General features: G+C 40.4%; 1 protein-coding gene and 2 long non-coding RNA genes across 4 annotated transcripts in view; 2 read left to right on the forward strand and 1 right to left on the reverse strand.

Moving 5' to 3' along the window:
* The first annotated feature begins 3,711 nt into the window (after window positions 1-3,711).
* Window positions 3,712-26,678, forward strand: part of LOC131273402 (uncharacterized) — a 34,211-nt gene continuing 11,244 nt past the window's right edge. The window contains exon 1 of the long non-coding RNA XR_009180594.2: window positions 3,712-3,795. This is a non-coding gene — a long non-coding RNA (uncharacterized lncRNA). The remainder of the gene's footprint in view (window positions 3,796-26,678) is intronic.
* Window positions 14,625-26,678, reverse strand: part of PARP4 (poly(ADP-ribose) polymerase family member 4) — a 90,874-nt gene continuing 78,820 nt past the window's right edge. For both annotated transcript variants that reach the window (XM_004446705.4, XM_071208196.1), the window contains 2 exons: window positions 22,924-23,056; window positions 14,625-15,002 (listed from right to left, as the gene is read on the reverse strand). In XM_004446705.4, coding sequence (XP_004446762.2) covers window positions 14,807-15,002; window positions 22,924-23,056 — 329 coding nt within the window. In that variant the 3' untranslated portion in view covers window positions 14,625-14,806. The remainder of the gene's footprint in view (window positions 15,003-22,923; window positions 23,057-26,678) is intronic.
* LOC131273403 (uncharacterized) lies at window positions 25,481-25,991 on the forward strand. Its single transcript, XR_009180595.2, has 2 exons — window positions 25,481-25,566; window positions 25,886-25,991. It is a non-coding gene; the product is annotated as an uncharacterized lncRNA (long non-coding RNA).

Genomic DNA, 26,678 nt, shown 5'->3' on the forward strand with positions numbered 1-26,678 from the left:
TGGCTCTGTCTCTCTCCCTGGGGTTTCTGCCATGTCTAAGGAGCTTTCTCTATTCCTCTGAGTTCTCTCCTGGCTCAGGTCCTCTCTTCACAGGTCTTGCTTCTCTTTTCTCTGTGAGCTGACTTCCTGAGGCTTCAGCTTAAGACTTCAGCATCAAACTCCAACATCAAAAACCCTCAACTCTGTCCTTTGCCATGCCTTTTATCTGACATGCCCTAATGACATGGCCCAATCAAAGCCCTAATCATAACTTAATATTGCCCAGGTACAGACCAGATGACAAACATAATCCAATATTTAGTTTTTGGAATTCATAACGATATCAAACTGCTATAAAATCTTAAAAAATCAGGGAAACAGATATGGCTTAACCAATTGAGCATCTGCCCACCATATGGGAGGTCCTGTGTTCAGGTCCTGGCACCTCCTAAAGAAGACAAGCAGATGCCTGCTCCCCACCGCAATGAGAGCTAGATACCCACACCTGCTGCAATGAGAGATGCCACACCCCACCACAATGAGCAGATGCCACAGGTCAGCAGATGCTACAACTTGCTTCAACACAGGAAGTGGGTGTGGCTCAGGCTGTTGGGCATTCACGTCCCATGTGGGATGTCCTGGGTTTGGTTCCTGGTGCCTCCTAGAGGAGGTGAACAGACAGAATAATTTGGGGAAGGGAAGATAAAAGGAAATAAAATAAAAAAGAAATAAATCTTTTTAAAAAGGAAAAAAGAGGACAGCAAAATACAATGTGTGACCTTTATTTTTTTTTTAAATCAATGATGGGGAGCTGATGTGGCCAAAGCAATTGGGTGCCTGCTTCCCACACTGGAGGTTCTGATGTGTCCTAAAAAAATAAATAACAAGCAAAACAAAAAAGCAACTCAGGGGAGACAATGTGGCTCACCAGCTTCCCACATGTGAGGTCCTGGGTTCAATTCCCAGTTCCAGCACCTAAAAAAAAAAAATTCAGTGGGGAGTCGGTATAGTTCAGTGGTTGAGCACTTGCTTCCTATATACAAGATCTCTGGTTCAATCCCTGATATCTCCTAAAAATAAATAGGTTATAGATAAGTGAGTTTACTTCTTTTTTTTTTTTTTAAGATTATTTTATTTGTTTATTTCTCCCCATCCCCTTGTAGTGTTTCACCTGCTGAGTCTGTTCGTCTTCCTTGTTTCTTTAGGAAGCACCAGAAGCTGAACCCAGGTACACTGATGTGGGAGGGAGGTACTTATTCGCTTGAGCCACCTCATTCCCTGCTTGGTTGTGCCTCTCATTATATTCTTCCTCCCCGTGTCTCTTGTTGCATCATCTTGCTGTATCAGCTTGCCACACCTGCCTGTTGTGTCAGCTCACTGTCTTTAGGAGGCACTGGGCACTTCTGCTTCCTGCCCTGTTGTGTCTCTCATTATCTTTTTTCTTTTTGTGTCTCTTGTGCCACCTGCTGTCTTCTCTAGGAGGTATTAGGATCCAAACCAGCGACCTCCCATATGGTAGGCGGGAGTCCAGTTGCCTAAGCCACATCTGCTTCCCGAGTGATTTTATTTCTGTACTCTCAATTCCATTCCATTGATCAATATGTCTCTCCTGGTGCTACTGTCACAAGGTGATTACTGTAGCATAGTATGTTTTGAAATTGGTAAGTGTGAGCCCTCCAACTTTGTTCTTTTTCAAGATGGTTTTGGCAATTTGGAGCTTCTTCACTTCTATGTGAAAATTTGATGATTGGCTTTTACATTTCTGCAAAAATAAGTCTTTTGGAATTTTAACCAGGACTGTGTTAAATCTGTAGATAGCTTTGAATAGTATTGACATCTTAAAAATGTTGAGTCTTCTAATCCAAGAGCATGGGGTGCCTTTTTTTGTTTGTTTAAGTCTTTAATTTCAGTAATATTTTGTTAAATTTATTCCTAGATATTTTATTATTTTAAATGCTGCTGTAAATATAATTTTTAAATTTCTTTTTGGATTGTTTATTGCTGGTGTATATAAACAAGTGATTTTTGAGTGTTGATCTTGTACCACACAACTTTGTTTAATTTGTTTATTAGCTCTAGTAGTTATCTTGTGGATTCTTTGGTATTTTCTACATACCATGTCATCTGGGAGGTCCCGGGTTTGGTTCTTGGTGCCTCCTAAAGAAAAAACAGACAACAAGCATACAACAGAGCAAAGAACAATGAGCAGACAAGTACAAACAATGAGCAAACAGACGAGGAAGCCACCTCTGGGGCGGGGAGGAGGGGAAGACGTGGATAATCTCTGCACTAGAATGCTAAGAGCTGCACTATTCACAATAGTCCCAACTGAAAACCGCCCAAATACCCATCAAAAGTAGGACAAATTGTGACATATCCACACAATGGAATACCACACTGAATAGGATATAAATCATCTACAACACAGCAACATGTTACCAGAAAAATAATGTTAGGGAAAAGATTCCAGACATAAGAGTATATACGGTATAATCCCAATAACTAATATCAAATACAAAAACAGGCGAAAGTAAACTTGGGGGAGGGGGGTTGGAAGGAAGCCTAAGTGAGCCTTCTGGCATGTAGCATATTTCTTGGCCCAGTTGCCAATTACATGTTCCATTTGTGAAAAATTATCAGTCGGTACACTCATACTATGTACACTCTTCTGTGTATATATTTATACTTTAATAAAAACTGTTTTTTGAAAAGAAGATGTGGTTAATACGGAAAGCAACTGAGAGGTATGGAAAGAGGAGGACTAAATGTTCATTGGATGAATGAGAACTTGGAATGGTGCTGGGGACAGATGAAATTGTGAATCAATGTTAATGAAAGTCGATTGAGGGGTGAGAGTAAAATAAGCCAATCTGGAGACGTTTGTAAAGGTTAGGAAAAATTTAGTGGTAGCTAAAGGGAAGGTGAGATTGTGGTAGGTATTTTTTTTTTCTTTTCAGCTGGGATAGCTTAAGCCTGCTTAAATGTCGATGGGAAGAAGCTAGTATAAAAAAAGGAGATTCAAGATAAATGGAAGGGGATAGCAAGAGAGAGACACTGACTTCCTGAGTTGGCAGACGATCCTGTGACATGGAGCACAAGTGGACGGCCAGGCAGAGGCCTACCTCTCCCATTGTAACGGAGGATGGGGACACATAAGGTTAGCACAGGCACAGCTTGCACTCTTGTGACTGGAGATTAAGGGTGTGATCCTCTGTTGTCTGCAGTTTTCTGGATGAAAAGGAAATGAAATAATCTGAAATGAGATTATTATTTAAAATAAATTGTTATTTATCTTATTATTTAATAAATTACCTAAAAATTATTAAATAAAAATTATTTTACGACACAAACATATGCAATTTCTGGATATCAATATACAAAAGAAGGAAAGAGGACCCCTCTCTTATACAAAAATTAACTCAGAATGGATCAAAGACATAAATATAAAAACTAGAATCATGAAATTCTTAAAAGAAAATGTAGGGAAACATATTCAAGATCTTGTGGGAAGCGGGTGTGGTTTAAGTGATTGGGCTCCCACCTACCATATAGGAGGTCCCAGGTTTGATTCCCGGGTCCTCCTGGTGAAGGCAAGCTGGTCCTTGCCACGGAGACCTGGTGCAGCAAGATGATGCAACAAAGGGAGATGCGGAGGAGAGACAGTGAGAGATGCAGCAGACCAGGCAGCTGAAGTGGCTCTCTCCCATGTCAGGGGTCCCAGGATCAGTTCCTGGTGCCTCCTAAAGAGAAGATGAGAAGAGAAGAGAAGACAAGCAGACACAGAAGAACATGCAGTGAATGGACAGAGAGCAGAGAGTGAGTACAGGCTGCAAATGGGGGGGGGGGGGGGGGGGCGGGGGGAATAAATAAAATAAAAATAAACCTTTAAAAATAAAACTAAAAAAAAGACCACGTGGTAGATGGTGGTTTCTTAAACTTTACACCCGAAGTGCAAGCAATGAAAAAAAAAATAAAGAGGACCTCCTCAAAATTGAGCACTTTTGTGCTTCAAATGAATTTGTCAAGAAGGTGAAAAGGCAAACTGCTCAATGGGAGAAAATATTTGGAAACCACATATCCAATGAGAGTTTGATTTCCATGTTATATAAAGAGATCATACAACACAATGGTAAAAAGACAAGCAACCCAATTTAAAAATGGGCAAAAGACTTGAATAAACATTTTTCCAAAGAGGAAATACAAACAGCCAAAAACACGAGAAGATGTTCAACATCATTAGCTGTTAGGGAAATGCTGATCAAAACTACAATGAGATCATTTCACACCTTATAGGACGGCCATTATTTTTAAAAAAAACCAAAAAAACCACAAGTACTGGAGAGGATGTGGAGAAATAGGAACACTCCTTCACTGTTGGTGAGAACACAGAATGGTGCAGCCTCAGTGGAAGAGGGTTTGGCGTTTCCTCAGGAAGCCAAATACAGAACTATCATGTGATCCAGCAATTCCCATGACTAGGAATATATTCAGAAGAATTCAAAGTAAAGATGTGAACTGACATTTCAATGTTCATAGCAGCATTATTCACAACTGCTAAAAAATGGAAACAATCCAAGTGTCCATCAACTGATGAATGGATAAACAAGATGTGATACATACATACGACGGGATACTATTCAGCAGTCAGAAGAAATGAAGTCGGGATGCGTATGACAACATGGAAGAACCTTGAGGATATTGAGTGAAATAAGCCAGACACGAAAGGACAAATATTGTGTGGTCTCACTAATATGAACTAAGACAATGATTAAACCCATGGAGTTAAAATCTGAAGTATAGGTTTTTAGGAGATAGAATGGAGGTTGAGAAGGGGGAGATGATGCTTAAGGTATGTAGAATTTTTACTAAGGTTGATTGTAAATATGTGGAAATGGATAGAGTTTATGGTAACACATTATAGTTAACATAAACACCTCTGATTTTTAATTGTGATTGTGGCTGAAAGGGGTGGTCCAAGGATGTAAATGTCAATTGAAAGAAAGCTAGAGGATAAACTAGGGACTGTATAAAATAGTGAACCCTGTGTGTTGGTGGATGACAATTGTGGTTAGTAGTACAAATACAAGAATTTCTTCTATGTATGTCACTATTACTAATTGTTAAGAATATGATGATGCATGGGAAAATACAAATAATGTAACCTATGAACTATAGTTAATAGCATTATTGTAATAGTCTTGCATGAATGGCAAAGAAGGTAGTGTATCAATGCTAAGGACCAACAAAAGGGGGATATAAAAGGGTATGGGGAGAAGCAGGTTTGGCTCAATGGATAGAGCATCTGCCTCCTGACCCATGTGATGAGCAGGCCCACACGCAGTGCTGATGCGCGCAAGGAGTGCCCTGCCATGCAAGGGTGTCTGCTGCGTAGGGGAGCCCCACGCAAGAAGTGCGCCCTGTAAGGAGAGCCGCCCAGCGTGAAAAAAGTGCGGCCCGCCCAGGAGTGGTGCTGCACACACAGAGAGTTGAAGCAGCAAGATGATGCAATGAAAAGAGACACAGATTCCCAGTGCCGCTGACAAGAATATAAGTGGACACAGAAGAACACACAGCTAATGGACACAGGAGCAGACAACTGGGGAGGTAAGGTGGGAAGGGGAGAGAAAAAAAATAAAAAATAAATCTTAAAAAAAAAGAGTGTGGAATTGTTCCTTTCGGAGTAATGAAAAATTCCAATATTGACAGAGGTGATGACAGCATAACACTGATGAAACTGAGAGCCACTGAGTGTATACTTTTTGGGAGTAATGAAAACCTTCTAATATATATATATATATATATATTTTTTAAAGATTTATTTTTTTTTTGTTTCTCTCTCTTCCCCCCCGTAAAACCTTCTAATATTGACTGAGGTGATGACAGAACAACACTGTGATGAAGCTGAGAGCCACTGAGTGTACACTTTGGATGGACTGTAAGAGGCACAGGACCATATAATACAGTGAACCCCATGGTGGGTGATGGATTATGGTTAACAGTACAAATATGAGAACATTCTCTCATGAACTATAACAAATATACAATACTAATACATGGTGCTGATAATAGGGTGGTTTATGGGAAAATGCATTAAAAGTAAGCTATAGACTATAGTTAGCAGTAATATTTTAATGATGTTCTTTCATCATTTATAACAAATGTTCCGTAACAATGCAAGGGGTGGGTGGTGAGGTGATATGTGGGAATCCTTTGTGTTATGCATGATTGTTTTGTAAGCTCATAACTTTTCTAATAAAAATAAGAATTAAAAAAATGCATTTCTAATCCAATATGTTGTTATAGTGATTTCAATTCTAATAACCTACTACCTAAAACTTGTCAAATTACATTTCCCAAGGAAATTATAAGTAAAATTAAATATCAGGGAAGCGGACTTGGACGCCCAGTGGTTAGGGCGTCCGTCTACCACATGGGAGGTCCGCGGTTCAAACCCCGGGCCTCCTTGACCCATGTGGAGCTGGCCCACATGCCAGTGCTGATGTGCTCAAGGATGTGCGCCAGGAGGGCCACGCGGGGTGTCCCCCGCGTAGGGGATCCCCCACATGCAAGGAGCACGCCCCGAAAGAAGAGCCACCTAGCACGAAAGAAAGTGCAGCCTGCTCAAGAATGGCGCCGCACACACAGAGAGCTGACACAAGATGATGCAACAAAAAGAAACACAGATTCCTGGTGCCGCGGAAAAGGATAGAAACAGTCACAGAAGAACACACAGCGAATGGACAGAGAGAGCAGACAACTGGGGTGGGGGGAAGGGTAGAGAAAAAAGAATAGCAACCTTCTTTCTTGTAAAGCGACCACAGACACACACCACTAAAGCCATATGGTGCAGATAAAACATGAGAGTTTATTGGGGGAAGAAACCTGTAAGTAGAGAAGTAGCAGCGCCCACACCTACCCCTGGAGTCCAATTACTCCACGGGATAGGCCAAGTCCTGAGCCCAGCTCAGCAATAGGTTTGCACAAAGGGAAGGCGATGCAGAACTTAGGAAACAAAAGGACAGAAAGAAAGACACAAGAGAGAAAATAAAGATGGGACCAGGGGACTCAACAGCTTCTGGAACTGAGAGCCTCAACTCTAGTTTCCACATGGTATTTATTAGAAATTACAAAGCAGTAGTTATCTATGTTTACTTTCACGGCTACTTGTTATTAAAGCTGCAGCACCAGCAATACTAGGGAACAGGCCATACAAAGTTCAAAGGCCTCCGCATGCAAAGTTTTGGTGCTGATGAGACAGTGTTCCATCTAGTCAAGGCTGGTGTTCCAATGCCCACACTTTTCATCTGTGTTTCGGAAATGTTTCAACTTCCAGCTAGCTTCCCACGTTCAAATTCAAACTGTTTTCCCACATTTCCCCCTTTTTGTTTTTGCAAAGCAGTGAAGGCAGATTTGGCAGTTTCTTGCCGTGTTAATCCCCAGAGGGTATGTAGCATGCATCTGAGGACTAAATATATACAAAACAGACAGGAACAGATAATTAATATACCTTTTAGAAGACCCTCTCCCTAACTCTTAATTCATATCATAGGGCTCAGGGATCTTTTTTTTCTTTTTTTAAAGATTTATTTATTTATTTATTTCTCTCCCCTTCCCGCCCACACCCTGGTTGTCTGTTCTCTGTGTCTATTTGCTGCGTCTTCTTTGTCTGCTTCTGTTGTCAGCGGCACCGGATCTGTGTCTCTTTTTGTTGCCTCATCTTGTTGCGTCAGCTCTCTGTGTGTGCGGTGCCAGTCTTAGGCAGGCTGCACTTTCTTTCACGCTGGGCGGCTCTCCTTATGGGGCGCACTCCTTGCGCGTGGGGTTCCCCTACGCGGGGACACCCCTGCATGGTCTGGCACTACTTGCGCGCATCAGCACTGTGCATGGGCCAGCTTCACATGGGTCAAGAAGGCCTGGGATTTGAACTGTGGACCTCCCATGTGGTAGACGGACGCCCTAACCACTGGGCCAAGTCTGCTTCCCAGGTTCAGGGATCTTAAACCATCTGCAATTCCTGTCATAGTTTGTGAGGCAGGAAGCAATTGCAAATGAGCATGTTGAATGCTTGTTACTTGGGCTTGTAATTGAGAAATATCTAAGCTTAAATTGTTTTTATGACCATGCAAATGACGTTTCACTGATTCCTAAGGAATATCACTGCTACTGTATACACAGGGGGTCACACAAAAACTAGATATAGTCCAATCACATTGTAGGTGTTAAGCACATAGTTACAGTTTGTAATTCTTCTCCAAAGCTCAAAACTGCATTTTATACATAATCTATAACTTCAGTAGATTATACGACAATAAACAATAAGACTTCCAACTAGCAGACGTTTAATGAATAGACTTTCAATCTTCATGGGCTTAAGATTCCCAATCAGCAAGGCCATACAGGCCAATACTCGATCAAAAATGACCTCCTTTTCCCCAGTTTGTATAGTTTGAGGCATAGGCAGTGACAAATTATTGTTACTCTGTTTTGGGCTGTGGGGCACCTGGAACTTTAACCATAATGTCAATGCCTTCGTTGGTCTCGCTGTTAACATCAACTCAGTGTTGAATTTAAACTTAGTCCATTGTTTTGAGGATTCATTTTCTAGTCAGAAAATAGTAGCTGTCTTGTTATAAGAGTCCCAATGCAGTGTCTGCAGCAGTGAAAGCATACCTCATCCCTCCCAAGAGCAGAGGGGTCCAATGTCATAGTCATTGAAGAGAGCATGATGGACACTCATGGGTGAAGTCCATGAGCTGTTGGTAAGTAACAGGCAGCTGTAACTGCTGGGCTAGGCACCACAAGGTCTGGCACTCAAGATGTTTGCCTTTCCAGTGGAGCCACTCTGCTTCTTCCCTGGTCTCAAGGGTATGGCTCTGGATCTTCATGAAGGCATCTGCCTCAGCAGTCCTGAAAGGGATGTTAGAGGAGTGGACAGGGACGAGACAGTTACCTGTCATTGCTGGCAGGCGCCCCAGATGTTCCTCCACAGATCTCTCCCCCAGAGGGTGAGTCACAACAGTCCATTGTTTCTGTCTTGTGTTTAGTATTTGCAATTCATCCCTAGATAGGGATGGCAGTCTTCAGAGTGACCAGACACTACTGGATTAAGCCTTTTACTTTCAACAGGGCTTCTTATGCTGTACACAATTGCTTTTTTTATATTGTACTTTTGGCCCCTTCCCTGGGTTGTGACTAAAACCCAAGGGGTACTTGTTTAGAATGTTTCCTCTGCCACAAACCCCACCCAAAGCCAATACTGGTGCTGGCCACATCCAATTCACAGGCTAAGTCAATGTCCACCTTGTCCCTTTTTATTTTTTATCTTTTCAAGCAGCCTGCTGGAGGTTCTCCTACTTCCATGAAGGACCTTTCCCAATTAACACATACAATGATTTTAATATTTGAGCTAAGTGAGGTGTTGGAGATTTGAACCTGAAGGGTATTGGGAATGAAAGAAAAAGGGGGAAGGAACGCGCGAGAGAGCTGGGATCAGGGGGTCTGTGAGTAATAACTTCTCAGACAACTTTATTGTTTACAAGGGGCTCTCTATATACCCCAGTGTACGTGACAGCAAGCAGGAACATGTAGCCTACGTGACATCAAGCAGCATTATCCATAGTCTAAGGAATTTTAAAAAATCTTATCTCCAGGTACAAAGTCTAAGTGTTCTATTCCCTACAAAAGGTATGTGCTCATCTTTTCTTTCAGCCTTTAACAGCTTCATCCCATCTGCTGGGAACTTTTAATTACTGCATTCCTTAGGTTGTAAGCGTAGCCATGGAGACAGCACTAGCATGGAGACAGCGTGTCTCTCCTTGTGAGGCCACTGTGCCTCAGTTTCCAACAATGAGAGATGAAAGATTTTTAGTATTCCAACAATATTACAAACTACATTAACATGAGAAAACATTGTACTTTATTGATTACAGCAGAGGGTATAGTTTTGTCTTACCCATTCGAATAACATTTAAGAATTTGATAGAGCAGCAGGGACCTTGTAGCCTGTCCCAATTGTTTGCCTATTTCAGGCTCTTAAGATACTATTGTCTCTGATGTTTCTTTTAATTCTGAAAAAAAGATTACTGGTTAAGATAATGTCATCAGTAGGGTTTCAGTCACAGAGTTCTTCTAAGCAGCCAGATTCTTTGCCACCAGGCCACGGCACATGGCTGGGCTATGCACACAGCCTTGGGGAAGCATTGCAAAAGTCCACTGTTGACTTTTCTATAGGTAGGGCAGTGCGGGCTGGCTTGACTGGCTTGACTTGCCTAAGGAAATACTAAAGAAAGTCTTAGCAAGTTTTAAAACAAAGTGATAGTGACACAGTTGGATATTAATTTCTTGCAACAAACTAGCAATATTTGGGATTGCTGCATACTACAATGGTGTTACTTTAATTTACGATAAGAGGTTGTTTCTGTGATACATACTATTAAATAATTACAACCATGATCAACAACATTGTATTTTTGTCTAATATTATGCTGAAACTGGTAAATTTCCAGTAATTTTATATACTCTTTAAGTAGTCATATGAATTTTTTACTCATACTTTAATTAACAGAGGGTTAAAGAATCCTTTTAATTTTATAACACTTTTAAACAATTTCCATTCAACTTATAACATATTAAAGGAACTTAAATTTTATTACTTTAATTTTTTCAAGGTAAAAGAACAAATCTTTTGCAACAGTTTGAAATAAAAAAATACTTTTCAGGATCTGATTTTGAGAAAACAGGTTTGAACATTACATTCCTTTAAAAGTGATGACTTGTTTTTTCTTAAGAAAACCAAGGAAATGATAAGGTTAAACTACAAAAAGCTATTTTGATAAAAGGCTTTTTTTGTATACCGATTATTTAGGAGAAAAACTTTTTATAAACTTTTATTAAAACAGACTAATGACGAGAAACTTTGTCACACTAACAGTGAAAGAACAAAATTTTAACTTTGCATCAGTAGACTATGTGATACTAAAGCTTTTAAAACTTTATAGATAGACCCATCAAATCTTACTTAACTCTAACCATAAAAACTTCTTTTTCCATGAACCTTCTGCACTTTCTGTATTCATTCAGGTTTTGTCCCACATTTTACTCTTTCTTAATAACCAATCGTTTTATCTTAAGACAACATTATTTTGTTTCCTTAATAATAAAAACATATTCTATACACTTACAGACCTAAGCTACCAAAACCATTTTGGAAACTGTCTCCAGTCAAACCTTTTACAACATACAATTACCATTAACACTAAACAAACCTGTTAAAATAATAATTCAGTTTGGTTATATGCAAATATAACTTTTCTTTATTTCAAATACCTAGTAACGTAGTATACTAGAAACAGTCTTTTACACAACCAATCCAATGTCCACAGATAAAATGTGGAATGGGTGTGGGAAGGATAGCCATAGTGGCTGCTGGGTTTGGGGAATGGGAGGAAGAGATGAGATGTGGAGGCGTTTTCAGGATGAGGAGATGTCCTGGGTGGTGCTTCACGGACAATTACGGGACATTGTAGAGCCCCCCAGGGCCCACCGGATGGAACGTGGGAGAGTGTGGGCTATGATGTGGACCACTGACTAGGAGTGCAGTGATACTCAGAGATGTACTTACCAGGTGCAATGGATGTGTCACGATGAGGGGAGAGAGTGTTGCTGGTAGGGGGAGGGGGGATGGGGGCGGTGGGGTTGAATGGGACCTCATATTTTTTGAATGTAATTTTTAAAAATAAATAAATAATTTAAATTAAAAAAAAAAAAAGAAACAGTCTTTTAGAGACAAGTTGGCAGGAGAGGCTGGCTGCCAAGTTTTCCTGTTATAAAATTACTTTTTGTTATTATTATCAATTTAGTTTAATAACGACTTCTTGGAATTAGCCATTTAAACACTTTTAATTCACACAATGCTTTTACAAACTTCTTATAATTATTTATAACTATATAAACTATGATTATATTATTTTAAGACAAATTTCACCTTCACAGAACACATTCTCTTAAAGGTACCACAATACCTTTTACAACTTGTTCTATGCATTCAAGTTTTGTCCTGCATATTTCCATTTTGATTTTATGAAAACTAGCCATCTTCTTTTAGTACAAAACACTTTTCTTGAACAAACTTAATAAATTTCAGTCAGCACTCCCACAAACTTTTTACTTTCTTTAACATTCATTTAAGTTTTACATCTTTCGTTTTATCCTGTGAAGAAAAATAAACTATTCATTTCAATTTAGGCAAGAACTATTTTTTTATGAAGAGACTTATAGTAATTTCATTAATCAAGACTTACAATTTTTATTATTGTAGACATCTTATTAACATTTAAACTTATGTATTAAGTTAATATGTTAATACTTAAGAAGTATTAAGTAATTTAAGTAGCATAAGTTAAAATTTATCTATTAATGTAAGTGCTTATTTTTGACCATTTGAATAGAGCTCCTTCAGAAATTATTTATTTATTAATTTATATTACTGGGAAGCGGACATGGTCCAGTGGTTAGGGCATCTGTCTACCATATGCGAGGTCCACGGTTCAAACCCAGGCCTCCTTGACCTGTGTGAAGTTGGCCCACGCACAGTGCTGATGCGCGTAAGGAGTGCTGTGCCACGCAGGGGTGTCCCTGCGTAGGGGAGCCCCATGCGCAAGGAGTGTGCCCTGTAAGGAGAGCCGTCCAGCACGAAAGAAAGTGCAGCCTGCCCAAGAATGTCGCCGCACACACGGAGAGCTAACACAACAAGATGACGCAACAAAAGAAACACAGATTCCCGTGCCGCTGACAACACAGAAGCGGACAAAGAACACACAGCAAATAGACACACAGAACAGACAACTGAGGTGGGGGCGAAGGGGAGAGAAATAAATAAATTAATTTAAAAAAATTTATATTACCATCTGGAGGTATCAAATATACACTGACACTGAACAAACAAACACAAAAACAATTACAACACACCAATAGAAACATAAAGTTTACAATTTGACTAATAATTCTTACTTTTCTGGTATAGCTGTTTTTTAAGTTCCTCATCATTCCACATCTTAGATTACACTGCTTTTAAGATTTCTTTCGGAATTATGTTGCCTGTAACATGCAAGCTTGTTCTTGGAAATACTTTTATTAGTAATCAGCAACCAGTTAGGAAAACTTGAGCAGCATAAATGCAGGTAAGCTCTTATTTAGCAGTTTAGATAGACAGTTAACACACATTTTTTGGATTACTACTCTTTAACACTACACTGATACTTGAAGTTCAGGAGTAAGCTATTCATTCAAAACCGAAAATTCCTTTTAAAGCCTTGATAAAAATTTCGTACTAATTTTATTAATTTGGTTAAATAGGCCCAATCACAATCAGCATGGAAAGAAAACAGAACACCAATATTGCTATATTTTCCTCCTCTTCCAGCGGCTTTATTCTATCAGCCCTCACTAGCCCACAGCCATATTAATTATGTAGGTAGCAGGGGGTTTGCTCAGCTGCTGCCAGGATATTTTCTTTATAAGCATGATTTTACTTATAAGCATGATTTTTCTTACAAGCATGATTTTTCTTATAAGCATGATTTTACTAACAAGGGCCTTATTTAACATTTTTGCCTGTATGGGACATTTTATTTGTGAATTAACCTTTCCCTGCACAAGCAGCTCAACACAATTTCCCTCTGTTCTAGCCTGCAAGACGCCCTGTTGTAAAGCTGACAACTTTGGCTGAGCATCTCCGTGTATAGAGAGGGGAGGTGTTGGCGGAGGGGAAAGTGACTTTCTAAAGTCAATTAATGAAGAAGCTGAAGGCAAAACAACTTTAGATTTAGTATCAAAACAGATTTAATAATTGTCCAAGTAGGCCAAAAGTAACAGGGAGCAGAACACCTTGTATATGTAATTTTTAAACTCTTTTTCCTACTCTTTCCTAATCTCCTAATTCTAAACTTCCTATTGCTGGGAAATATGAGCAATATTTTTCTATAATCTGTAAGAGTTCTAAAATACGAGACTCACTGGCCTCGGCTCCTCTTGCCTTGAAGAGTTGGTTTAGGAGATAGACATAAGGGCGATATTTTGTTGAACTGTCTCTGTTTCCCATCGTAACTCTGCTAAAATACCCGACAGTGTCTTTACTCACCGAGGGCTTAGAAGGCCTTCTAAACCACTTGGGGATCTGTGTTATGACACCACCTTTAGTTTTGTTCAACTTCAAGCCAGGTTCCCATGTTCTAATTCAAGCTATTTTCCCACAGCCAAGCAAACAGGATTTGTACATTCTGTGGCCAAGGTTGCAGCAGGCTGGACATGTGAGTGAGAGCACCCCAAAAGAATGAGCCCTGCTTCCACATTGCCACACTTATGATGGGTTAGCTTAAGAGGGCTAGGGAACACTTGTTCCTCTAAGTAACAAGACCCAGGAACTATAAAGGGATAGTGCAGAGTGAGGGCAGTGGTCTGGATACACGGGGCCCTGGGAAAAGGCTTGCATGCCAGGGATGCTAACATCAGCCAAAGACCTTGTCTTTTCCCAGCTTCCTTAGTACACTGGAGCCAGCTCTCTGCTAGACTCCTGAAAGAAAAGGAAATGAATCTCCAGGACCATCCCGATGTGTCCCTCACCACCTTAAAACAGTCAAACACAAAAATACATTGTTATTTGCCTTTTATTATTGCTGGTTAATTCATCAAAATAATCAATTCTGCTTCCATTTACTTTAACTAATATACTGAGTAAAATCAGTTAAATTTCATTATAGGTATCAGTTAGTATTTGCTGATTTTATATATAAAAGCATGAAAAAAAGCTTAAAGTACAATTTCGTATGATTCAGCCTTCACTGTAATTAGGAATTTTGTGAAGAGGAGAAGTGATGTTTATAGGCTGAATTCCCAACAGCTGCTTAGTAGCAAACTCCCAATCCTTGCCCAGTTCAAACCGCGGGCAGACAGACGGATATTGTCCCTCAGTTCTTCTTACCCATTCACTTGCTTTCTTTATTTTCTCAAAAGCCCAGGGAATACACCTAGAATTTAAAAAGTTTCCATCAATTTCAAATATAATTACATATGAAATGTAACCCATACTAAATCCAGCACATTATCAAACAAAATGATTCTGTCAAAAATTAAGACATCAGAATACTGCTTTCACACAACTTCCCAGCACCCACTACATTTCACAGGCTTTCTTGCTCACGCCAGGACAACGCAAGCTTCTTCCTCCATGTATTTGTTTATTGTCATCTCCTCCGCACTCTTTTCAATCTCCTATCCAAACTCAAATATCTTTTTACAAACAACTTCCATTTCTCTCTCCTTTCCACTGTTCTAGGAATTCTCTATTTAATTAGTTACTTCTAGAATCCCTGAGCATAACCCATAAAACTGGCATATATTTAATTTTATCATGTAGATCAGGAACTACTTACTAGTAAAATGGGTACAACATAAAAACACAACTTTGACTTTGTGTCCACAATACGCTGTTTCTGAGATTTTTCATTAATATTAATTTGCTACTTCCTCATTTGTTTTTTTATCTGCTATAAATTGTTAGCGAACAAGCGGTAACATACACCAAAGTTTTAAAGAAAATTCTATGGGAGAAAACTTAAAATTCTGAAAATTCTCCCTGTCTTTCTATTTCTTTTTTAAAGATTTATTTATTTTGTAATTATTTCTCTCCCTCTCCCTCCCCCCACCCCCCTAGTTGTCTGCTCTCTGTGTCTATTTACTGTGTGTTCTTTTGTGTCTTCTTCTATTCTATTCTTGTCACCGACACGGAATCTATGTCTGTTTTGTTGCATCATCTTATTGCGGCAGCTCTCTGAGTGTGAGGCATCACTCATGGCAGGCTGGACTTTCTTTTGCGCTGGGCGGCTCTCCTTATGGGGCGCACCCCTTGCACATGGGGCTCCCCTATGCGGGGGACACCCCTGTGTGGCACAGCACTACTTGTGAACATCAGCACTGCACATGGGCCAGCTCCACACGGGTTAAGGAGGCCCTGGGTATGAACCATGGAACTCCCATGTGGTAGGCGGACACTCTATCGATTGAGTCAAGTCTGCTTCCCCTTCCTGTATTTCTAATCCCACCATGTGAATATCAAGAAGTGCTACCAGTATAGTGTGGTGATTAAGAGCTGGATTCAAATCCTAATTTTGCTAGTACTGGCTGTGTGATATTTTATAACTTTCATTCAACACTGGAAGCGTCAATTTCATCAATTATGATAATAATATGAGAGCTTATTAATCTCTTAGTTAATAGCTACTGAGCACAACAAAATTGATTTAAAATATTCTTACTAATTCAACTGGCCTTTCTTTAACCTGTTGACCTCTAAATTTTTATTTAACCATACCATTAGTGAGAAGATTTTGTTCACCCAGTCCCTTATAAATTATATACATGTGCTACCGCATTAATATTATATACTAGATAAGGAAATAGCAAAAAATTAAAAGTTTAAAATATATAATAGAGGAAATGAAAAATATTTAAATATTTCTATTTTATTTATTGAAAGGGCATTTGATCTCAAATAATAGTAATTTAGTAAGTGCAAAGTGATTGAATATATTTCATTATTTTTAAAAAATCTTGTTTTAATATTTTGTGTTTTGCAATTCCAAAGTCTGTTTCAAAGCTAAATTTAGGGACGTGGATGTGGCTCAACTGATAGAGTGTCTGCCTACCATGTAGGAGGTCCAGGGTTCGATACCCAGGACCTCCTGGCCTGTGGTGAACTGGCCCACGCACAGTGTTGCTGTGTACAAGGAGTGCCCTGCCACATAGGGGTGCCCCCTGCGTAGGGGAGCCCCACGCACAAGAAGTGCACCCTGCAAAGAGACCTGCCCTGCGCGAAAAGTGCAGCCCACCCAGGAGTGGTACCGCACACACTGAGAGCTAACGTAGCAAGATGACGCAACAACAAAAAATATATAGATTCCCAGTGATGCCTGACAAAAATGTAAGTAGACACAGAAGAACAACCAGCGAATGGACACAGAGAGCAGACAATGGGGGTGGTGGTGGAGAGAAATGAATAAAATAAATCTTAAAAAAAAAAAAAGCATGGTAGGGAGCAGAGGTAGCTCAAGCAATTAGGTGCTTCCTGCCCACGTGGGAAGCCCCAGGTTGGGTTCCTGGTACCTCCTAAAAAGAAGACAAGCAGAGAGCAAGTGCAAACAACAGGGTGGGGCGGGAATAAATAAAAACAAATCTTTAAAAAAATGCTAAACTTATATTATACTTGTGCAAAAGGCTATCAGAAGGGAGCAGATGTGGCTCAGTGGTTGAGTGCCTGCTTCCCATGTATGATGTCATGGGTTCAATCCCCAGTGCCTCCAAATAAATAAATAGAGGCTATCAGAGGTGGGAAATATCTGAATGGAAGCAGAACCTCTTTCGCTGTGCCTATTAAATCAAATACTGTTTTTTCAGTTCTATCCACCAGTCACTCAAAGTATTTAAGCTGATATTAATTTAATAAATTCCAATCTTTCTCAAGTAGCTGTTTTGGCAAACTAATGAGAAAGTGTTGCTTTTAAAAACTGAGGCATAATTTTTATATAGTGAGATGCTCAATTAAGAATTTTTTGGGTGGCTATTCTATGTGTGATGCTATTGGGAACAGAGAATTTAGTCTTTGTTAAAGGGTAAAAATTGGTGTTCTGATTATTTTCATTTTATCTTGAAATATTTCAAAGTGTCTCTCTAAGGGATAAGGACTTTTAAAAACATAACAAAAATAATTATCAATAATTTTTTAATACAGCAAAATATCAAGGTAATGTTTGATTTCCCTTGATTGTGTCATGTTTTTAAATACAGGAGTTTTTGTTCAAATCAGGATCCAAACAAAGCTGACATATTGCCTTTCGTTGATGTGCCTTTTACTCTTTAGGTTCCACTCTCCCTCCATTTTTCTCTTGCCATTTATTTCCCCATATTCCAGACATTGCTGATTGCATTCCCATGGTAGAACATGTTCCTCTATTCTTTGTTCTTTCCAATTCAAGGTTAGGATTCAAATGGTTTGCTTTTTCTCTTAAGTGAAAATACTAGTTCCTGAATACATACATGTTCCAAAATAACAAAAATAAAATGTATTAACCTAAAGAACTCTTTGTAATTCTTGTTACCCTTAGGATATATTCCACTAGGGAGGTATAGTCAAATTGCTATGTTTTAAAGTCACCTGAAATAATTCCTCTTTGTGTGGTTAAGCCACCAACTTGATCCACAGATTCATTTGTTCTATTTTGCTTTCTATTACTAGGGATTATTTGTTTCACTACTGTATTTAACTTTATTATTATGTAAAATATTTACATGCTTCCAAAATTTAAAAAAACAGCTATGACTAGAAGAAGCTTAGCTTCCATCCTTGTCCCTTCTACCCTATCTTAGCCTTGCCCCTATAGGTAATGATCTTTTTTATGAGTTTTATTAGTTTTTCCTCTATCTTGTCTTTAAAAAAAAAACAACATAAGCAAGTCACATATGTCTGTGTGTGTGTGTGTGTGTATCTATCCATACATATGCACATATGTACGTGGGGGGAACACTCTGGCTCTCCTCTAGCCAGGCCCATCTGTGGGATGAGGAGTCCACAAGGACAAGAGGATGTGCTCAACCAGAGCCCAGGCCCTCCTTTTTAGACACTTGAGTCCCAGCATCCCTTCACCAAATGGCCCTGAGTCTGCTCCAATGTCCTCCTGATTCTGAGCCATGCTGCCATATCACTAGGTTCACAGAGTGGCCAAGGAGCATGGGTATGAGTGACGTTTTGATGGGCAAGATAGGGTATTCATTTGTGCACTCAAAGCCTCTAGTGGTGCTAGCCAACGGCCAAGAGCTAGGGCCTCACCTTCTCTATGTGCTATGTTTTGCATGAAAGTCGAAGGAGTCACTTAATTCAAAATTCCCAGATTTTATGAAGTTGTATTTGTAAAGGTAGGAGAGTAAAAACATATTTAACATTTGTTAGTTTTGATTTTTAATTTTTAAATACTTATACGTATGGTCTGTGGGTTTCTCTGTATTCTTTTTTTTCCCCTTAAACTTTTTATTTTGAAATAGTTTCAGATTTACAGAACAGTTGCGAAATAATACAAAACCCATACAGAGGACTCCGACATAGCCCTCCAACCCTCTGCTGATTCCCAGATCTACCAATTTTAACATTTTGTCACATTTGCCCTATTATCTATCAATATAATCACCAATCCTATCTATCAATCATCTATCACTGTCTATCATCTATTGTCATCTGTGTATTTGAGAGTAGGTTTCATACATTATTCTCCTTGAACAAATACTACTTCCTTGTACATTTCCTAAGAACGAGGATATTCCCTTATATAACCACCTTAAGTAAAGTTAACAAGTTTAAGAAATTCTATATTCCATTTTCTCCATTATGTGGTGCTGCAGATAACATTATGAGGTTGCAGAAGAGGGTCAGTCTCCAGGTGGAACTGTCCTTGCACCACATCCTTCCATTTCATAAAGGACAGAGTAAATTGGGGGCTTTTTTCTCCTTTTGGGTAACTCTGGACTTTGGTTATTTTTTTTTGCTGCCTTCTTCTCTTCCTGGGTGGTTCTTCGTCTTCCTTAATATCATTCTCTTCTTTCGCTTTTACCTCTACTTCCACTTTAATTTCCTTCTTCTCTTTCTCTTTATTCACCTTCCCCAATTTTCTTCTTGGCTCTGAGGCTTCCTTTTCTAAGTGAAGTTTGTAGGTCTCATCTCTTGGGTCACCCTTGAATGGAATTTCCTCCTCACAGCTCCTCCCCCTCTTCTTCATTACTAATGCCACCTGGAGACTGACCCTCTTCTGCAACCTCATAATCAAGCTGATTGGTATTTGTTTCTGACTTGCAGATGAGGTGCAACGTATGGCCAATAGTCTTGGACCTAAAGCCTAGGGTGTTCTCTGTGTTACGATGGGCGGGTGGGGGACAGATGTCCTGCTACTACTGCGCCAGCCACAGCTAGGTCTAGTTGCAGCAATGCAAATGTTCCTTCATTCACAGGGCAGAATCTTCCTTCTCATTCTTTTCCTCGAATTCTTTATCAGTTGTTGCTTTTTCTACCATAAGACTCGTGGACTCTTGCCCTGACCTGGAGTTGGGAGCTTCTTCAGCCAGGGACTGCTGCCCTGAGGCTTCGGGAGGCCTGGCCAGGGCTGCTTCTGCTGCCTGTGGTTCCCGCAGCGCTGCCCTGGAGCATCGGCTCGCTCCTCCCTTCATGCCTCTTCTCCTTCCCCTCCGCCCTTCTCCGAGGGCAACCCTCACTCGGTCCTCCCCACTCAGGGTCGGCTGCCACCACAAGTGACATCTTGAACACGATCTCCTAAGGTAGGCAGGGCAGACACAGTGGCTGTGCGTTTGGGGTTACACAGATCCTGGGGCTCAGAGCTTTGAAGTGTAGCCTACATTGGAGCCCAGATCTTGTGGCTCCTGGTCTAGTACTCTTTTCACCATAGTACATTGTTATCTGCAGCACCACATTAAATACCGGCATTTGCTGAAGAAGAAATACGCATATCCCATCCCTCGTGTGGAGGATCCAGAAGCAACTTCTGTGACATGCCAAACATCATACAGATCAAAGGTATGATATTTGTGAATATGATGCTTGGGCCTTCAAGAGTTCCCACAATCTGGCAGTGCATCAGATGATTCACAGTGGCGCAAAGCCATTACAATGTGAGATCTATGGATTTACTTGTTAACAAAGGCATCACTTCACTGGCACATGAAGAAGCATGATGCAGACTCCTTCTACCAGTTCTCTTGCAATGTCTGTGGCAAAAAAATTTGAGAAGAAAGATAGTGTAGTGGCACACAAAGCTAAAAGCTTTGGTGTTGATTGGAGAAGCTCTGGCTGCCAGTGCAGGTGCCCTCATCACCAGCACCGCTATCTTGGGCTCTAACCCAGAGTCCCTGACATGACCTGCAAATGGTCAGGGTCTTCCTCTTCCTCCTCAACCCTTGAGAAACTCAACTTCTGGAGCAGGGCTTCTTCACCTCTTTTGTTCCACGGACTCCTTTGCCAGTCAGGTGAAAACCAGGGGTCCTTTACTAAGTCCACACTACAGTGTATATTATTTAATAAATTTATCACACCTACACCAACACGTCCCCACAAGAATTTTTTTTTAATTTACCTCAAGCTCATGGACCCTTAGGTAAGAACCCCTGCTCTACTGTTTGAAAATGAAGGGATGTCAAAAGTCATACTGCAGTGGGACAGAACAGGTGAGCCTAATGGCTGATGCAGAGATCTTTGTGGGAAGCGGCAGTAGTGGGGGCACTGAAGGGCTGGTCATTTACTCAGATATCCTCAGTGCTACCACAGAAGTTCTGATTGAAGATTCAGACTCTACTGGACCTTAGTGGGAGAAAGATTTTGGGCACTGGGACAGCTCAGACTTTGTATTTAAAAGATAAAAGGACAAAAAAAAAAAAAATTAAAGCATTTAAAATCTAGTAAAGGGAAGTGGATGTGGCTCAACTGATAAGAGCGTCCACCTACCATATGGAGGGTCCAGGGTTCGATCCCCAGGGCCTTCTGACCCGTGTGACAAGCTGGCCCATGTACAGTGCTGCTGTACACAAGAAGTGGTGCCGCACTACGCAGGGGCACCCACACGCAAGGAGTGTGCCCCGCAAGGAGAGTTGCCTCGTGTGAAAAAAGCACAGCCCACCCAAGAGTGGCGCCACACACATGGAGAGCTGACGTAACAAAAAAGAGGCACAGTTTCCTGGTGCTGCCTGACAATGCAAGTGGATGCAGAAGAACACACAGTGAATGGACACAGAGAGCAGACAACGGGGTAAGGGGAGAGATATAAATAAATCTTTAAAAATAAAATCTAGTAAAATAATGAAGGGCAAAAAAAAAAAAGTTGTGAAAAAATTCTCTTTGTACTTATAAAGGTAATAATTCCATGTAGCTTCTTGGAAGGTATGGTGGCTTGGAACTATGTACCCCAGAAAAATATGTTCTTCAACTGAATTCATTCCTGTGGGTGTAAACTCTTATAAATAGAACCTTTTTTTTTTTTTTTTTTAAAGATTTATTTTTTTTATTTATGTAATTCCCCCCCCCTCCCCGGGTTGTCTGTTCTCTGTGTCTGTTTGCTGCGTCTTGTTTCTTTGTCCGCTTCTGTTGTCCTCAGCGGCACAGGAAGTGTGGGCGGCGCCATTCCTCAGCAGGGTGCTCCCTCCTTAGCGCTGGGCGGCTCTCCTTACGGGGCACACTCCTTGCGCATGGGGCTCCCTACGCGGGGGACACCCCTGTGTAGCACGGCACTCCTTGTGCGCATCAGCACTGCGCATGGGCCAGCTCCACGCAGGTCAAGGAGGCCCGAGCACTGCGCAAGGGCCAGCTCCACGCAGGTCAAGGAGGCCCGGGGCTTGAACCGCGGACCTCCCATGTGGTAGACGGACGCCCTAACCACTGGGCCAAAGTCCGTTTCCCTAAATAGAACCTTTTGATGAGGTTCTTCAGTTAAGGTGTGGCTCACCTTCATCAGGATATGACTTAATCCTATTACTGAAGGCCAGATAGAGATGGTCACACAGAGAGAGAGAGGAGAGAGAAAGAGAGATAGTTGGCACTATCCAGAGGCTGAAGGTCAAAGAACAGAGAAGCCAGGAGGATCCGGCATGTGCACTGCCATGTGACAGAAAAGCCAAGGCCCAAGGATGGCCCACAGCCAGCCACAGAATGCCTTGATGATGCCTTGATTTGAACTTCTCCTAGCCTCAAAACTGTGAGCCAATAAATTCCCATTATTTAAGCCAAACCATTGCATGGTATTTGCTTCAGTAGCTAGGTTGTTTATTCCTAAATACAACAGAAGGTTTATTTAAGAAATGATTGGAAATATCACTGAGTTGTTTAACATTACAGTTTAAAGTCACCTGGAATTGGAAGTGTCATCCAATTTCATCAATGATTTGAAGACTATTCCCTCTCGTGTCAACCTGGTGCGAACGAACTGTAGAACCAGAAATGTGGCAATCAGGCACAGGAGACATTCTCTTCCTTTTAGACCTAAAATGAAAAAAAAACAAAAATCCTTTGTGTATGTTGGAAACTCTGCATATCAAACTGTGCCTATTTATAAAAGCACTTTTAAAGAATTAGAATATTTTTAAAACATAACACATTAGCAGACATAAAACTCTATATAATATTCTTCAAGGTCCTGCTATTTAAATAAAAAAAGAGGAAAACTGGAGCATGTGCCTATCATTTTATCCTGATGGCTGCTAGGAAATGGAGTTATCTCCAGAGCTCCCCTCCCTATCATCTTCAAAACCAGATGAATGTGAAGAATGAGGACAGAAATTCAGTTTCTAGACTTCTGCTACAAATAGCTCAGAAGAGTAAATTTTAAATGTACAACAGATAAACAACAGATATAGCTGATTATACTGCCATGTATCGAATTATCTCTAGTGAATAGTACCTATGGGTAACCAATGCTATTTATCCAAATGAAGATATATTACTCTATTATGAGATTCAAAAATTTAATATGAATGTTTAGGTATATTGAACCTAGAAATTAGCATAATTCTTTTTTAAATAATAAAAATAATATTTAAAATCATTTTATATAAAAGATTAGTTTTCAAATACTGAAAATGATTTTATTCAAACTTTTCATATCTACCTCCATTATTATTAGAGCCAGAGTTAGTCATCTGAGAGTTTCCCAGGTAAATCATTTTTATTTCCATGGAAGATGCTTGATATGCAGTACTATTTGTATCACCACAACATAACCACTTAATGTATTGTTTTCTTGATTATTAAATATTTTAAGCATACAGAAAAGTAGTGACAATATGATGAATGCCACTATCCATCAACAAGCTTGTCAACTCTTAACATTTTCCCACATCTGCTTCAAATTTTTCTTGCTGCTTTAAAATAAACAAGTTATAAAATTGAAGTTCTCCCTTGTTTATTGCCTCCAATCCATTTCCCTTCAAGGGAAAATAGTATTCTAATTTTGGGATTTACATTCCCATAATATATACTTTGCTTTTTTAAAACAGTTTTTAAAATATATTATTTACTTTCAGTGTGGTAAAACATTCATTACATAAAATCATTTAACCATTTTATGTGGAAAATTCTTTGACATTAAGTCCATTGACAATAATGGGTAACTTTCACCATTATTTCCAGATATTTTCATCATCTGAAACCAAAACTCATACTCATTTAATGTAACCATCTATTTCCCCTCTTCCCACCCTCCGGTAACTCTATGATGCTTTCCCTCTCTCTCTCTGAATTTGCTTATTCTAAGTATTTCATATAAGAGGAATTATATGATTATTTGTCCTTTTGTGTCTGATTTATTTCACTCAATATGATGTCTTCAAGGTTCAGCTGAAATCTCTGCTCAGCTCTTTAACTTCCTATATGATGCTTTTTTCTGTAATCCTTTAAATTGCAGCCTGTGCATGTATAGGTTAGAAGTGAGCTAATAATCTGAGGAAAATTTGTAGGCAGACTTTAGAGCACCCCTCCTTTCTAGGGTTTCCAGGCTCAATTTCCAGTCACTCTGGCAGCCTGGAACTCTGACCCAGGCCCATCCCATGAAGACGGTTTCTCTTTCAGTTGTAATCTTCCTCGTGCTTCGTGAACTGAGACGCATCCTTGCACACGTAGCTGGGTCAAGGTGGCACTCACCGAGGTTGCTTCCCTTCTTTTAGGGATTTGCCACCATGAGTTTCTGCCTATTTTTGGTTGCTCTCCAAGTCTGCAAACAATCGTGTCTCTTATTTAATATTTTGTCTGGAGTTTATAACTTGAGTTAGGTACAAGCTCTTCCCTTCTACCATTCCAAGAACAAAAACCCTCCCCTCATCCATATTTTCACCATTCCTTTTTAGTCTAGTGTAGGTCAACGGGTTAAGAATCTGCTACTCCACCTAGCCTGGAATATGAAAACTGTGACATTTTAGAGGTGGAGGTATAGGTAGTCTCAGCTATTCAGTACATCTATGCACATGTGTAGTCCTAAAGATTTTTTTCTTTTATAAAAAATCTCCTAACCCAGGGCTAGCATTTGGACTTCAAGCCACTTATTGGATGTCCAAGACCTCCTCATCCATTCTCTTCACTCTCAAGAAGAAGAAACCAAGATCCAGAGAGGTTGAATGATTTTCTCTGGCAGACAATGTGTATCTGGAAAGATACACATTCTCATGGATTGAATCATGTCCTCCACAAAGACATGTTCAACACCAAACCCGAAGTCCTGTGGATGTGAACTCATTTGTAAACAGGATCTTTTGAAGATGTTATTAAAGTGAGACAAGATTAAATCAGAGTGGGCCTTAAATCCAGTTATGACTGCAGTCCACATAAGCAGAGGAAATTTGAACAGTCAAAAGGAGACGGCAGGGAGAGTGATGGCCATGTGACAGAGGCAGAGGCTGAGTTATGGAGTGAGCTGGGAAGCCATCACCAGAACCCTGTCAACTTCAGAGAAACCACGATCCTGCCAACAGCTTGATTTTGGAATTCTAGCCTTCAAAACTGTGAGACAATACATTCCTGTTATTTTAGCCAACCAGTCTGTTGTACTTTGTTACAGCAGCTCTGTATTTATTCCCAAATTCCAAACATCCCTTTGATGTTTTGCCACCACATCAGCCCCACTTTCAGGGCTCATGTTCTAGCTGCTCTCCTGAGCTAAGGAAGCCTAAGTCCCCCTTACCCCCACGTATAGAGGCCCCCGTGCAGTTATGTGAGTGTGCCAAATTCAAACGGCCACCAATAGGATTGCCCGACTATGAACTCCGACTATAGACTCCAAGGCAGGCTGAAGTCTTTCTCTTTGTTCTCTCACTTCCACAGGTCCTGCATCTGGTTGTCCTCCTGGAGGCCCTGCATGGCTCTGCATGGCATGCTGTGTACTTCTCTGCAAACTGTAACCAATAAATCTGACCTGTTTCAAAACTTCTCTTGTCGTCTCTACACCTGACTTTACCATACTTGAATAATTTAAGTCTTTAACATTCTAAGATAGGCTCTGGCAAAGCAGGCACTCATCAAACCTGTTTTTATCATCCTGAGCAGCCCTTTGTATCTGAATGGGGCTAAGTGATTAGTTCTTGCCACATTTTCTCTTTTCTTTTTTTTTTTTAAGATCATTTATTTATTTCCCCTCCCCCCCCAGTTGTCTGCTCTCTGTGTCCATTTGCTGTGTTCTTCTGTGACCACTTCTATCCTTATCAGTGGTACCGGGAATCTGTGTTTCTTTTTGTTGTGTCATCTTGTTGTGTCAGCTCTCCGTATGGGCGGCGCCATTCCTGGGCAGGCTGCACTTTCTTTCATGATGGGCAGCTCTCCTTATGGGGCACACTCCTTGTGTGTAGGGCTCCCCTATGCAGGCCAGCTCCACACGGGTCAAGGAGGTCCAGGGTTTGAACCGCGGACCTCCCATGTGGTAGGAGGATGCCCTAACCACTGGGCCAAGTCCGCTTCCCTGATGCTAATAAACTTGTGCAGGTAATACCTTAATTAGTGGTAAAGACATGACTAGAGGGAAGCGGACACAGCTCAACTGATAAGAGCGTCTACCTACTATATGGGAGGGTCCAGGGTTCAATATCCAGGGCCTCCTGACCCGTGTGGTGAGCTGGCCCAC

This window comes from Dasypus novemcinctus, chromosome 15, assembly GCF_030445035.2.
Source record: "Dasypus novemcinctus isolate mDasNov1 chromosome 15, mDasNov1.1.hap2, whole genome shotgun sequence".
Lineage (NCBI taxonomy): Eukaryota > Metazoa > Chordata > Mammalia > Cingulata > Dasypodidae > Dasypus > Dasypus novemcinctus.